The sequence below is a fragment of the Mastigoproctus giganteus genome, chromosome 7, assembly GCF_048544385.1.
Source record: "Mastigoproctus giganteus isolate SK-2022 chromosome 7, ASM4854438v1, whole genome shotgun sequence".
Taxonomy (NCBI): domain Eukaryota; kingdom Metazoa; phylum Arthropoda; class Arachnida; order Uropygi; family Thelyphonidae; genus Mastigoproctus; species Mastigoproctus giganteus.
In genome coordinates, this window is record NC_143581.1 from 68,174,175 (window position 1) to 68,189,651 (window position 15,477).

Sequence of the window (15,477 nt, forward strand, 5' to 3'; positions counted from 1 at the left end):
TTTAATGGGTTTATTAAGGTTAAAGAATATGAATCTTTAATGGGTTTATGAGGTTAAAGAATATGAATCTTTAATGGGTTTATGAGGTTAAAGAATATGAATCTTTAATGGGTTTATGAGGTTAAAGAATATGAATCTTTAATGGGTTTATTGAGGTTAAAGAATATGAATCTTTAATGGGTTTATTGAGGTTAAAGAACATGAATCTTAACATGATACTCACTCTTGTATCTTTTCTTATTTTTGATGTGTCGAATAATAAGACTTCCATTTATGGCACTTTCCCCTTTACGTAGAATGGCATCTAAAGCTTCAGCGTACAGCATCACAGCATCGTAGAGGTAGGCAGCATAGACAGTGATGTACTTGGAAAGGCAAAACACAAGAAGTAATAAGTTATTCATGATCGTGTTGGGAAAATTCATTAACATTAAAATTAAAATTATTAACATTAACATTATTATTAAAATAACATTAAAATTAGACGAACAATAACATTGTTCGTCTAATGTGATGGTGGCCCACACAAGAATGTATTTTCAGTCTGTTTGGATGGCTGACCAAGATGAAAGCTCTTAAAAATTAGGAAACTTCAAGCAACTTGAATCACAACAAATTTTAATGATGTTCTGATTCTCAATCTCAAAAAAAAAAAAAAAAAAACACCAACCCGCTTTGTCAATGGAATACGAAATGATAAACCAAAATTTCAAATTGAAATTTTCCGTCTGTCTGCTTTTCCCCATTTAGAAGCAAAAGAAATTTCATTTCTTATTCCGAATTTAGCCTGAAGATAAACAGCCTTACCATACATATGCTATTCGTGATGAAAGGTACAGCGCAAGGCTAGCTGAAAGACTTTCAAACAGAATAAAAAGAACAGGGCAGAGAGAAAAAAGAACAGGTTGGTTTGGTGGCTGTGTGTGCTTTCGCGGAATCCTACTAACTGTAAAGAGCTGCCTGTTCTTCTGCAACTCTCGCCATTACAAGAATTTCAAAAGAACATTTTCTTCTCAATTCTAAATTAGTGCAAAGTCAAGTTTCGAAGAGTTTCCCTCAACTCAGAGAAATAAAAATGTTAAAAATGTTAAAATGTTAATTGATTGACCTCCAAATTCTTCTGACCTAAATCTAGTTGAACACCTGTGGTACGTTTTGAACGGAAACGTATGAACGCACTACAGTTATCTATTGTGATATTGTGGAAAGCCTTGCAGGCAGCATGGTTGCAGATCCCTATGGACGTCTTCAGATACGTAGTGAAGTCAATGCCTAGACGAATAGTGGCTGTTATCCATGCGAACGGTGGCCAAACACGGCATTAGGTAGGTGGTCATAATTCAGTGATTACTGAGCGTAATTGCCTCCAGAAATACCTAGAACACTAGTTCCAGGATAACTGGATACAAAAGACTAAATAGAATATTCTTATTATATAAAAAGACAGTTATGAAGATCGATTGTGAAAGTGAAATTCATAATTTGAATTAACTCATGGATAGTCAACGTAGTGGACATAATCTTCACCCATCTGTCTTCCTTATCTCTAATAGCATTTTCAACACAGTGAATCTGCGCGTTCCAACAATCTAAGGTTTTTCATTCCTTCAAATATGTACAAAAAATTCCGTTTATACCCAGGAACGTATGCACAAGCGTGCTCTTTGGGAACAAATAAACAACCAAATGTACACACGTGTGGCACACATCTCTGCTCCTCGTTTTAATTAATCACGCCTGGAAGGTGAGAAGATAATCACTCGAAGAAAGTGCATCTCCGGCGTAACCTTTAACGCCTGGCAATTTGCACTCTCGCCGCCTCAAGGGTAGAAATTACTCGACGTTTTTGCCAACGAAATTAGCGAAGAAACCTCGCAGTTCATCCGGCTTTGCTGAAGGCTTATTTCTTTCATGAAAAGAGCTGCCTCGTTCCCTCTCTCAAGGCGAGATCAACCGAGAATCGTAAGAGGTAGCCGAATTGAAAATTAATTCCCGTGTTTAACCCAAGAAATTAATTTCTCTTACACTTCTCTTCGTTTTGCTTTATTAAGATGAACGGTTTCTTGTGTCATTATTCGCTTATAATTTGAGTCTCGAATGCACAACGTTGCTTACGAGGAGCCAAAAATGAATTTAAGAAAATAAATGACAAAATAATGGTTTCTTGTACTAAAACTACGTGGATGTATACTAGCAGAACTTCCTTCAATTTGCCACTAATGGCTTAAGCAAACGGAGTTAGCAAAGACGTAGGATGACATCTTTTTTTAACTTAGACGAGAGCAATCTCTTATGGAGAATTATAGCCAGGAGCTGTCTTGGCATTGAACTGTCAATAAACAACACAACCCTATGGCCATTGTAGATTTAAGAGTCATGGTCTTTTAATAAAGAGATCAGGCATCTTAAATTTTGCCTTATTTCTTGCCCGATACCTCCGATTTAAGAATGCGTAAAATTCAAATAATGGAAACTCTTCAGTACCACCGCTAAGGAGGATAAATAGCCCAACATTAATCCATATATTGCCCTCAAATCAATGACCGGTCCTGATAGAAGGAGTCAGATTTTTTTGTTTCTGAAAACTGCGATTACTCTAATTCATATTTTGGAAATAGAAATTCGAGTTTCTGGAACGAAAACCATGGAACCTTGTGATATCACTCGATCTGCACAAACCACATTATAAACGTTCCAGTAGATTCCAAATTATAAATAATCCTTCAGCAAATTGAGTACTGTATTTTGCGGACACCATACGCTGAAGCCCCAGATGCTTCAGCTCTAATTATAAACAACCAACACCACCAAATTCATCAAAGTCACAAAAGTAGAGTGATTCACTTAACTGATATTGCCAGATAAAATGGACAGAGAATAGGTGAAATTTTAGTGGTTCCTTGCCCTAATATGACCATAGGGTAGATGAACTATACAAATACAAGAAGGTGAACTAACTCGCAGTTCTTTTGTCTTTCAGAAAGAAGGCTACTGAGGATCTGCGAGCGTCATAGATAACTTTAACAGAAGCGCATTGGGAAAAAAGGATCTTACGACAAGGAAATCAAAAACGAAGCTTGCTATTGGAAATGGAAAGGATCCACCCCCATCGTCAGATGCTGAATCCATCGTTAGAATCTCCTGTAGCATCCTCGGACCACATCACTCATGCTGAACTACTGGCTCTCTGGGTTCCTCTGGACAAACAATGAAGTTTACTGATAGTGACCAGGACAAAGATTGTTCGACCTCTCTGGATCTATTCTTGTTCAATCAGAAGCAATCCTGAATGTGTGGTTGTATTCAAGCAATTTATTCCTGACGTAACCTTCGTATAGATTGATGTATCTTGTTTTCAGAGTGTCCTATGATATTATTAGGTTCTTTTAAGAGGAATGGTTAATGAACTGAGTGCTGTGGAAATTGAACCAAATGGAAATGAGCATAAACCTCGTTTAAAGTTAAAAATAATCTTAAAAGCCACGTACGTGTTTGAATATTAAAAGATACGTTATTATACAAGATATTTCGGCCTGCAGTGTTCAAACTCCCTCATTAATCAAGCACATAATTCAATATTAAGTGGTTAATTTAAATACTTACTACTTTGAATTCCATATCCGAAATGAAACGGAAGGGAGGTTTTTTGTTGAATTCTCGTACTTTGTCCTCGAAAGTAGTATAATCGTGACCTTTGGGAGGACTGGGGACAACTACCAGAAGAGAACTAATACGTGATATGGCACTTTCCAATTTTTTCCCCTTTGTATGTTCTTTTCCTAGAAGGTAGAAAACAAACAGAATCTCTACACAGACTCGATAAACTAAAGTTTGCATTTATTTAAAATAAAAATGATTTAATTTATTACATTCCAGTGTTATCGTGTTGATTATAACTGAGGGTAATAAGTTTGGGAAAGTTTTGCAACCTACTCACTCCAGAAGTATTTGTACGACTCCGATTCAAAGTAACTATCCGTTTCCACATAAATAACGAGGTACTCCTTTTTCCACAATAGACCTCGAGCTTCCAATGCCAACATCATGTCTACCAAGGTGGTTGTAGGTCCGAAGAAAACGTAAACTGAAATCAGAAAGAAACTCGATGTTGAAAGATGTTAGATTCCATTTTTAAAGTTATATTGATTCTATTTTTATCTTAAAATTCACTTTAATGTATACAAGTCTAGGATATATCGGATCCGCATGTCCTAGACTGTATATATTACACAGATAACCTCAGGAATTCAATGGGTTCCTGGATTTGTAAACCAGAAAGTTTGTATCAGGAAAAAGAATAAAGATCCGAGCGAAGAGCCTTGAGGGTCTTCGCGGGAATTAATATTTTAAAGTAAAAAAAACAATAGTAGGAAGGTTTAATAATTATTGAGGGAAAAATTGTTACTATAAATTAATTTTATAAATGTACAAAACAATGTCACATTTACTTTTATATTAATAAAATCATAAATGGCCCGGATCAAGCTCTCAGTCGAATTTACAGATGTATCCATCAATTAGCTTAGATTAGGGAGGATATTTAAGACATGCAAATATGTTAAAAATCAGGGGATAACTTCGAAAGGATTTCCTGATATTAACATCAGGCTAATATACAGTTTGATATGATCCGTTAATTATAATCAACCATCTTTCTAAATAGATTACCACTATGAATCTCAGATGAATGGACACTTAAAAAAAAAAGGCGCTCTTGTTATACTACGAACTGCTATGAGCCACAAGTTAATGAACCTTATTAGCAGCATCATTGAAGTACTGCCGGGAGCTGCTGGTTAATGAACATTGCAGCATGACCAACCAAATTTGCGGCGCTTGTTCGGAATTCGGACGACCTGACAAGCCATTGCCCATAACATTGAAAATCAATTTCGTATCCATCCACAAATTACAAGAATATTTTTTTCCGTCGTTAATTTCCAGTTTCCATTGTTAAACTTATCTGATGAAGACTGCGATAATATGCTATCGAAACGTTTAATAATGAAAAATGTAAAAAGAATATGCATAATGACGTTATTAATTAATAAACCGTTGATTCTCTTTGATATCGTTATTAATTAATAGAACCGGAGGAGAAAAGCCACGAGACCAACGCACAGTGCATTCTCCTGTCCACTCTAAGCAGTTTTACACGAAGCCGAGCGACACGCGAATGTCAAAACCCAATTTTCTGTTACCGTTAACAAATCCAATTAGGTCCGAACGAACCAGCTCTTGAAGCACGTCATTACTGCTTGCCTTGATTGTAATCACACTCTCCTTTCAGTTGACTTAATAGGAATGAAAACTGTACAACAAGTAACTTTTTCTGATGACATATAACGAGCTAAACATTTGGATCTTCTAAGTGGTTTAAAGACAAATCCGATAGAGAGAGAGGGTATTCTTACAGATTACGAGAACTTAAGCTGAATTATGATCGGGATAAGAGGATTTAGTTTCCTTAATTCACTGGGCTGGCTGAGCACTGTTCAGCTAAAAGTGCCTGGATACGAACTACTAAGTTACGAATTAGCATAAGTGGATTGTTGCGCCGTCTAGTGTTAAAATAGTTTCAACAATGGCTGTTTTAGAAATATTTTAAAAACTGTTGTCATTAATAAGCATCGGTATGATTCTGTGAATTCTTTACAGCCAATTACACGCGAATAAACCTTTAATTCTATAAACAGTGGAATGCACAATCATTATCAGGAAGACTAAAACGCAAGAAATAATGCGTTAAACAAGTTAGGGGTCAAAGTACTTCGTTGATATTATCTAGAAATGTTTAGTGAGCGATACCGATTACATTTCAATTACTAACGAGTTTCTGAGAGCCTTTAGTCCCACTTTATTCCGAAAATACTTAAGAGGTACTTAAGAAATATGCGAAATCTGACGTATACCATGCATATACGTAAACGCCCTTCCCAACCAAGTGCATATTGAAAGAGAAATTTATATCTCTTGCAATCCATGGGAAAATAAGTTTATCTCTCCAGCCATCCACTTTCCATAACTGAGAGTGGCTTTAAACGACTACTGTAGAAATCACTAAGTTCACATTTCTCTTTATAAGTCAGAATCTGACTGGAAAAGGGACGGTTTATATTAAGTAGACACATAAAACCACCGATACTACCTTGTCCCAGAGCAAAGTGACAAATCTGTAGTTTTGAATACAACCAACACGCTACTCATTTGGTCCCATCAACCTTTAACTCCTTATCGTCATAAAACCTTGTACTAAACACAAATTTTATCTGTAGGATACTCATTTAGCATTTAGAATTTTAAAGGTTGTTCGAAAAAACAACGTAATCGATTACGTTGTTCAGAATCTTTGTTCAGAGTGCTATAGTACGAGAAAAGCTCATGGATGGGTATAAATGTTTAAAAGTGGACGAACAAGTGTAGAAGATTTGCAGCGTATTGGTAAGACTAACACGTCCAAGATAACTAAGCCTGGACAAATGCTCCAAGATCTAGATGCCATCCATTAGCGTCAGTACTAAGAATCCATCGTATTCTACCATTGTCGAAGGTTTTACCAATCTTTGACAAGGTGCTGATCACAGTGACGTGATCGTAAAACAAAGATTTCGCAGTTGAACCTCACAGCTGCTAGAATGACTTGTAAAATACTACTTGCCAGAGTTAATTTCTTAGTAGCCAATGGCGACCAGGCAAATAGATTTGTCTTTTTGTAAAGGTAACTCAAGGAAGTGCGCACTCATTGCTTTGATCGTAAAGTTTTACTCCCATTTTTGTGAATGTTTTGTTCTGAATGCTTTGTTGGCGAATTACCAGGGGATTTCTTTGCATCAATGTTGAAGACCTGCTGCCAAATAAGAAGAAAATGCAATGAATACAATGCTTGAATTTTCATCACTAATTCAAGAAAAATTTGTTTTGGTATCCTGTGGTGGCACTTAAAAGGCACTTAAAAATCTTTGAAACATTTGCAAGTACAGCGATTGCATGACTACAAATCGAGAATTTTCTCCTTCAGACAATGAAATTTTTGTTTGAAAATATACATAATGTGCATTACCTCGTGTTATTTTGTAAGTCTCTTCAATGAAATCCTGGATCGTGTGGAAACAACAACTTTTGTTCTTGATACAACACACCTGGCTTTCGAAGAACGATATGCTGTTAATGGTGAAGTTTCCATCATTTTCAGCTTGTTGTATGAAGGTTTTGGCGATCTTCAAAAAAGCTGGCGTATCTTCACACATAACCGAGAACTTTTTCAAGCCATAATACTCCATTAGGGCCAGAACCGAACTCACTATCTGAAATAATGAAGAAAATACGCTCACCATCACCAAACAAACAACACCAAAAATAATATCCTATAATGAAATAGAACAAATTTAATCTACAATATTAAACATTTCAAAAAGTTAAATTAAATATTACATACATTTCAGAAAAGCAAGTTGACGCTGTATGTAACTTGCTTTTTGAACTACAGTAAACCCTGTCCTCCTTCACCAATATGTTCTTACTGTTAAAAGGGGGACTGCCGAGTTACCGGACATCTCCCCCTCTACCTGTCACAGAAATAAAGAACAATTAGTGGAATGAGACGTAAGTGTGCCAAGGTCAACATCAATGTGTGAAGTTTTCATCTATCCATCAGTATCTAAGAGTGTTTCCAAGTTGGCGACTTTTTTGTTTGGTCCATCTGTTGAAAAATGTCCCCAGTTTTTTAAGCCACGACTTTTTATAACTGCTCAACTTTATCTGTTAGATATACTGTACCACTTCACTGGGAAGGACACGGAAGATTTATTTATCTTTGATGCTGCAAGAAAAAGGCAAGAGGAAACTAGAACACAGCACTCCACTTCTTTCCAGATATTATTAAAAGAACTAAATATCTCCTACATTCAAGACATAAGTTACACATTAAGTTTGGATTTAGCTGACAGAGAATATACGAAAAGTTTAAAGATAACGCATGACAAACCGTATTTGTCGTGTGCAGAAAGTGTACGCTTATTTGTTTTGGAGTAAGGAGAGTGGCATTTCTCCAGGTATCTCGTGAATGGTTGACACTTGTGTGGGAATAGAAATGTGCCTGCTACAAAACCCGACGTAGGCTGCAAGAATTTAAGATGAGCTCATCCGAATATCCAAGGATCCCACACGACTCCTGAACTCGGGACAGCCCTGAAGGTTGAAATGCTAAATAAACGAAAGGGTTTCTTAGAGTTGAACAAGCCAAAAGCAACATTAGGAAATCCAAACTTATTTCACAAGAATCCTTACTGTTAAAATAGATTATTAGGTAAACTATTTGCTATTAAAAAGCTTAATATTTATCACACGTTTCAAATTATAGTTTGAAAGTAGTCATTCGTTCAATTTATATCTGTTTGTGTGACTTTAACACAAAACTACCTGCTGAGATGTTAAGTAATTTATTGTAAAACGTTTTCCTGAGATCTGCCCTCTCCTGGTTGCCAGTGTACAGAGGTGTAATTAGGTAGCCGATAACTGTCACAAACTTTAGTTCTAACTGCCTGTTAGATCGACTGGGAGTCTTAAGCCGCGCGCTGGCAAAGTTTATCTGACAGTCCAGAGGCTCCCATCCGGAATTCAAGGGTTTGCGAGCAAGGCACTCTTTCCTTCCTATCTACAGACGCCATCCTCCCAAATGAGTTATAAGTCTCCGCTTATGCAGACTTCACTTCCTTGTTGTGGTCTCCGGTCATCCAATTATTCCTTATCTTGAATAATCAAAAGTTGCGGATGGATAATTAACAAGGACAGTGGTGCTTCCATATGCATTTTTTCTGTACAAATATGACATCCTTTTTGAGACTTCTTTTAGTTATTAAATAACCAATTTTAGAATTCAAAACACACTTATCCCGCACTAATCTGTGCTTTTGCGATGGCATGCATAATTCTGTGAAGATCTCAATAGCACTGAGACGGTCTTCACAGAATTTCGCCATAAAATAATTGTTTTTTCTATGGCGAAATTAAATACCAAAATATATTTAACTCATATATAAATTCCAAAGGTTGGTGGTCAAAACCAATTTCGGTTTTAAAATTTCATTTTCAATTTAAAAGAAATAATTGATAAGTATTTTGAAGATTAAGTAAATTTACAAAATAAAGTTTCTTCTTGGTGGTAATACAATATACTGGCCTTTTTGAACCTTTGATCGTTCGTGGTCCTAAGACCACGAATGATCAAAACTGACTTAGCTGAAATCTGTGTCGAGATTATTGTGGTTAGTTAATCAGTCCACTCACTCCCACAAAAGCGAGCATAATTAGGGGCCTGAATTTGAGAAACTTACAGCCCATAGTTCATTATCAACTGAAGTACATCCTACAGAGCAACATGAAAGCATGTCTAGCCTGTTGGAATCAACGATTCTTAGTCATGGATTTGTCAAATGACATAAGTAAGAGTTTTTCTGAATCTGAAAAAAAAATAAGATTTTCCATCGCTCATATTTTTCCCATCACCAGAAAGTGACCACACAATTCCTTCTTGAACATTGCTAAATTCCCTGCCTCTGCTGCGTTGGAAGATGATTTATTCTAGTGTTCAACAGCACGCTACAAGAAGGTAGACGTCAGCATCCAGTCAAGACTAGGCATCTACTGATTATTGTCTCACGTACTAGTAAGAAGACATCCTTCTCCATTAATACACCCTACTCAGAGCCTGTGATTATTGAAGCAAAAATAAATTTTCTGTTTATACTCCAGGAGAATCATAGGCCGACCGGGCTAGCCGAGTGGGTAAAGTACCTGCCCGGCAACCCAAAGGTCGCGGGTTCGATTCCCGCCTCGGGCTTGGATCAAAGTACTGCAAAAACCTTGGGAGGTGCAATATGGCCACAGAAGCCGATGCGCCAACAACTACCAAATCAAAAAAAAAAAAAAAAAAAGGAGAATCATATAATATCAGAGGAATGTCCAGGACAACCATATAATGTCCAGGACAATCATATAATGGCACTCAAACTCATGTACCTGTATACACCTGTTAATTGCACAAAGAAGAAAATCGAATGTATGGTCATGCGCGATGGTACAGGTACATGAGTTTGAGTGAAATTGAGTTCCAAAAAGAAGGAAACAGAGACATCTGTGGGAAGTTTAAATTAAAAATGAATGCGGTGAGCGGAAATAGAAAAAACAGAAAATAAGAAATAGTTAATACGAAGAGTATTATATTAAGAAAAATCACAGATGAAATTACATAATTCTTAATTCATATTTTTATGAAAAGGAAGTTTCTACTTTATACACGCTCAAATGCAAATATTTAAAAAAACAGGCGGCTTATTTCGCACGACAACATTACTCTTTGTTTTTTTTTCTGGCTTGCAGAGGAGAAGCTTTACAGGACTTCAGTTGAACGTTTATAAATAGTGTCCTTTTACTCGTATTTCCCGAAAAATCGGGACTTATAAAATAAGCAGATAGTAATATGAAATGCATATAAAAATAGAAGAAAAATAGTTATGTTTTCCATAATAACGAGCGAGAGTTTATCGTTCACGGATTCGGATTAAACCTTTGACCAAGCAACTTAGCACGTGGCTAATGTGCTTGGTCAAAGTCCTCAAGAATCCTGTAGGTTCATTGGTTGTTATAGGATTTTAGGCGTATCAACAACTTGGTCATATATTCTGCCTGTAAATTGCATGCACTCTGTGGTCGGTTTGGTGTTTGCTGAACGAAAAACCCGAATTTTCGGGAGAAAAAGCACGCTATCCTCGCCTGAGACCGACTAGCTCGGCCACGTTGCGAAAAAAGCCCATAAAAATTCTTCCAGTCATCGACAGGATTTGAACTAAGGTCTTTTCCATCCTATGTTTGCTGTTTCATTCCTGTTAAGTCATATAAGAAAGGCAGGGACGCCCATCCTCCAAAATCCTGCTGAAAACGTTCAGTTCTAAATGAAATTATCTCCTCCAGTCCAAATATGTGTATACAATAATTACGTTAAGTTGCTTAACTTCCCACGTGGAACTCGATGAATTTAATATTCTAGTTAATTTAATCTTGAATTATGTCTCGTGAATTTCTATAAAATTATGGATGCGCTGCATTAAAAGTATATCGTAAACTGTAGGGAGTAAAAGTGAACCACCATCAAAAGCAACAGCAACAGCTAACGCAATCAGTTTAAAACATGCGTATTTGTCGTTGTACACAATTTAATTATACGATGTCAAACACATCCAGAATGTATAAGAACAACAGCAGGTTAAGAGAGAAAATGCATCCGTGAAAAATGTACAATTTGAATTGGTTAATAAGTCGGAAACAACGAACAAGTGAACCATAAATAATGCAACCTGGCAAATCGAAAGCAGTCATATCTGCTGTTCAGTGGAGAAATAAAAAAAAAGTGTAACAGTACTACCTTTTAGTGGATATATAAAGAATCTTCAAGGAGAACCAATGTCATCTACTCTGAACGTTATCAATAACCTATTTCAAATCATCTTTCAAGAATGCAGATTAGAATAAGGACATCGATTCACAGAACTGTTGAATCCTTTCCGTGTAATTGTAAATTTGATTTGGACTGAGACGTAAACACGAGTTTTAAAGGAGGCAGTGCTCATAAGAGTACTCTGATTGGAATTACCTTGTTCACTGCAATAAAAATAGCTCTTCAGAATGCCCGAAACCTTAATATTAATAGGGCCAAATGAATCAAGGTAACGAACTTATTCTAGAGCAGCCAAAAAAGAAAAAATCCTTGATTCAATCGCAATTCACCAGCTCTTGAGAGAGACAAATTATTCCAGCGATCGACAATACGCTGCCCAGAGGCGAACTCCAGGAGTTATAATAAGCGAGGATATATCTCACGCCTTCATTCTGTTCTTTCTTTTAAGGCGTGGATCCATAAACATCAATACCGCCGTCCCTTAAAATTATAAATGAAATTGTACGATCCTCCTCTCCACGAATAAAACTAATCATTTCATTTGGTTTAGAGTTGGACAAAGAATCAATACACTGAGTGCCCACTTTATTAGATACACATGCCGAATTGCGGTAGGTCACACTTTAACTTTCAGAATAGCCTGTATTCTTTGTGGCATGGAGTGAAGGAAGTGACTCTATGCCACAATGAATATCATGCGTAAAAAAGTGCCAAAGGGATGCACTCCATGTTGATACAGCTGTTCATAGGGTTGTTGCAGATTGGATATCTGCGGATTTCTTCTCCTAATAGCTCGTTCCACCTCATCTGACAGATGCTCAATTGGATTGAAATCTGGTAGATGGGGAGATCATTGCAGTAGGTTCAAATCACTCTTTGTGTTCTTGGAACTAGTTCGGTACAATGCTGGCCTTGTGAATTGCATATTATCCTGCTGGAAGAACCCAGTTTTAGATGGAAACACTACACCCATGAAGGAATTCGATTGGTTGGAAACAATTCTTAGATTAACCAGTGCCATCCAAATATTGATCCACTGGAAAGAAGGGAGCCCCAGTGTGCACCACGAGCACACTCCACATCTGGCTGGATGGTCCATGGTTTTATGTTGTTTTCACAATATTTTGGTTCTCCCATGAGCGTGAACAGCAGGAACTGGGATTCTCAGGCCAGGCTGTGTTTTTCCAATCTTCCACTGTCCAGTGTTGGTGTTCCTTAGCCCACTGTAATCGTACCTTCTTGTGTTTTACTTACGAGAGTGGGACCGGGTTCGGTCGTCCACTGTGATACCTATCCGCGACGAGTATGAGTTGTGCGTTCTGAAATACCTCTTTGGTTACTTCTGCTATATCGGGTTGTTATTTAACTAACTTTGGCCTTTTCATTCTGCACAAATCATGTCAGCCTTCGGCCGGATATTACTGGTTGTTCGAACAATGAGGATATACTCGAGATACAATCATACACGAAAACCCCAGGAGGGTTGCCATTTCCTAGATATCCATACCAGCGCATGTGGCACTGACTACCATGTCATGTTTGAAATCACTTAAATGTGGCGCTGTATGTGTGTGGTGCTGTCACTGAATGAGTGCTCCACTTCGTGAAAAGGGTTGGTCTACATAATAATGCGACCACTCGGTGTACATCGCTTTAAATAATTAAATTTTAATCTATATTTCAAATAAAACAATGAGAGAACATTACAACTTCATAAAATAAAACCGTTTCTTTGGAAATAAAAAAAAATTCTAATCAAACGTGAGATAAAAATTTAGAAAAGCTTGCCATTCCCAGTGGTTCACCACTTTCAGTTTGAAAACCCCTCCTTAAATGGACTTAATTATCTCTAGGTAACCCCTGAGGAGTTTGGTTTCCAGTCAATATATGTTAAGATGTTTTTCACAGGGCAGCCCTTAACGCCTCCAGTCAATCCAGCTGCCCTTCTTTGAACCTAAGGTGGAAGTTATGTCCTTTTTTTTTGTTGAGCCCTCCAGAGATCTGAATACGATTTTCCAAATGTGATCTCACTATCCTTTTGTAAAGAGGAATAATAAATCCTTCTCCAAGCTATCGAAGGTCGTGTAAGTGACAATTATTTGAATGTGCCTCAAGAATCCATCTCCCTTCATAAAGTAGCCTACAAATCACAGTAAAGCTTAATTTTCAAATGGATAAGAACCAAATAAGGTTGGATTGGGTTATTTAGAATTAATCAAGGAAACTAAGCCTTCAGATATCAATTTAAATTTATTGCATGTAAATTAAAGACAAGTTTCAAAACGTCCATTATATTCCAGTTTGTTTTAAAAACTTCGAAGCTAGGATCAGAATTGAAAGTCTTGATAATCAAGGGGCAGTTGGTCTCAACTGAAAAATCAATATTCGTTTAATTAATAAAATACCATTCACCCTAACAGATTTCAGCAAATTCTTTATAAAACTCAAAGACACCAAAATTGGAGTAACCCGCTCTCTAATCAGAAATAATTAGGGGGCTCAGTTCTGCTTTATTCTGTTTCTTTAACAGCCCAAGGTATTTATAAATTTCGGATCTGTACGGGTAGCTGTAGGCTATCTTGTATTTCAGATATTTTAATTTGTTCAGTTTCTTATGTATTAAAAACTAATATAAAAACACCTCAGTTATTTTTAGAGTCCTTCAATGGGTCTCCGAATCTAGACAGTTCCCTGTCTAACAATTTCTGCAATCTCTTTTATTCCCATGATTAAATCCAATATGCTGCAGATGAGATATTGAAAGGAGGTAATATTATACGCGATATTTCCCAGTTACACTTCTCCGGATCAATCTCAATTTTCATTTTCTCTTCTCGTTCAATTTTGGCGAGTTTGGAAATGACATTAAGTTTATGACATCCTTTAAAGAGCCAATATGTAATTTCAGGCTGAAATATTCTATAAAACTCATCCATAACATTGATTTCCGATAGAAATGCGACACTGGAATGTTCTTAAAAGTAAAATATGGAAGGAAGAGTGGATTTCTTTATCAGTTGCTAATTAATTCCTGCTAGATGAAGTTTTAATCCATGAGTATATGGATTAAAACTTCATCTAGAAGGAAAATCTCTACTGTACAGAAAGATAAATATAAAATGAAAGAGAATGGAGGATAAAATTCATAGGGTACAATCTAAACATTTCTTTTTTTATGATCAAAGGATATTTCGCATAATTTTTACGTCCAGTTCGTTTCTTTTTCAAGTATCTGAAGATGCCAGTGTAAGTGAATTAAGTTCTCTTTTTCTTGATTTTCATTCGATTGATTTTATTGGAAACACGAGTCAAAATAATCCCCCTTTAAAAGCAAAAGTCGCAGCGTTCTTCTGTTTTCTTAGTTGAGAGGATTTTCTCTCTCTTAAAATCCAGACAAAGGACGAAAGTCCAAGAAATAAGTACTTCTATTTTTTTTCTTTATATTCTTCTTAAACTCTTCGGCTGAACGATTTATAGCCTGCCGCAGTACATAGTCGTATGTTCCTAAAAACGAGAAAACTGTTTCAAAAAATTGATGGAGTATGATTCTTTTTTTTTTCTTCCTAAAGACAGTTGTTAAAGTGGAAAACAGAGGACGTCAAATACACATCTTGGCCTGCACCTGCTTTTAAATGTCTGGATATACAAAGTTGTTTATAAACAAACCTCCAGGCTTGTGATCCAAGGGAGAACTTAAAAAAAAAAGAATGTTCTGGCAAAAACAAAGTTATTGCTGTGTTTATAACTAATTCTACTACTCCAGGATCCTGGCACTCAGCCGAAACAACGTTGAGCACAGCATCCCGGTACTGATTAACAAACTGGGAACATAACGTTGACTGCAGGCATCGCAAAGTGTACTGGGTATGTCCTTGAAAGTGAATAATGAAAAACTTAAGATATGTGTAGATGGATATTCAGTATGAGTCTAGAAATTTTCCAGCCACGGAACTTTCTAAGTAATTGAATTAAGCAGGAAAATTGAACCTACCGATTATTTTGTTTTGTTCCCTTCAGAGTAGTCC

The 15,477-nt window shown here is 36.6% G+C and overlaps 1 protein-coding gene across 1 annotated transcript in view; it reads right to left on the bottom strand.

Annotated features, from left to right (window-relative positions):
- The window catches only part of LOC150082981 (uncharacterized), a 196,191-nt gene that overhangs the window by 106,624 nt on the left and 74,090 nt on the right, over window positions 1-15,477 (bottom strand). The window contains exons 3-6 of the mRNA XM_090378342.1: window positions 7,061-7,304; window positions 3,938-4,084; window positions 3,604-3,779; window positions 224-365 (exon numbers count right to left, since the gene is read on the bottom strand). Coding sequence (XP_090234468.1) covers window positions 224-365; window positions 3,604-3,779; window positions 3,938-4,084; window positions 7,061-7,304 — 709 coding nt within the window. The remainder of the gene's footprint in view (window positions 1-223; window positions 366-3,603; window positions 3,780-3,937; window positions 4,085-7,060; window positions 7,305-15,477) is intronic.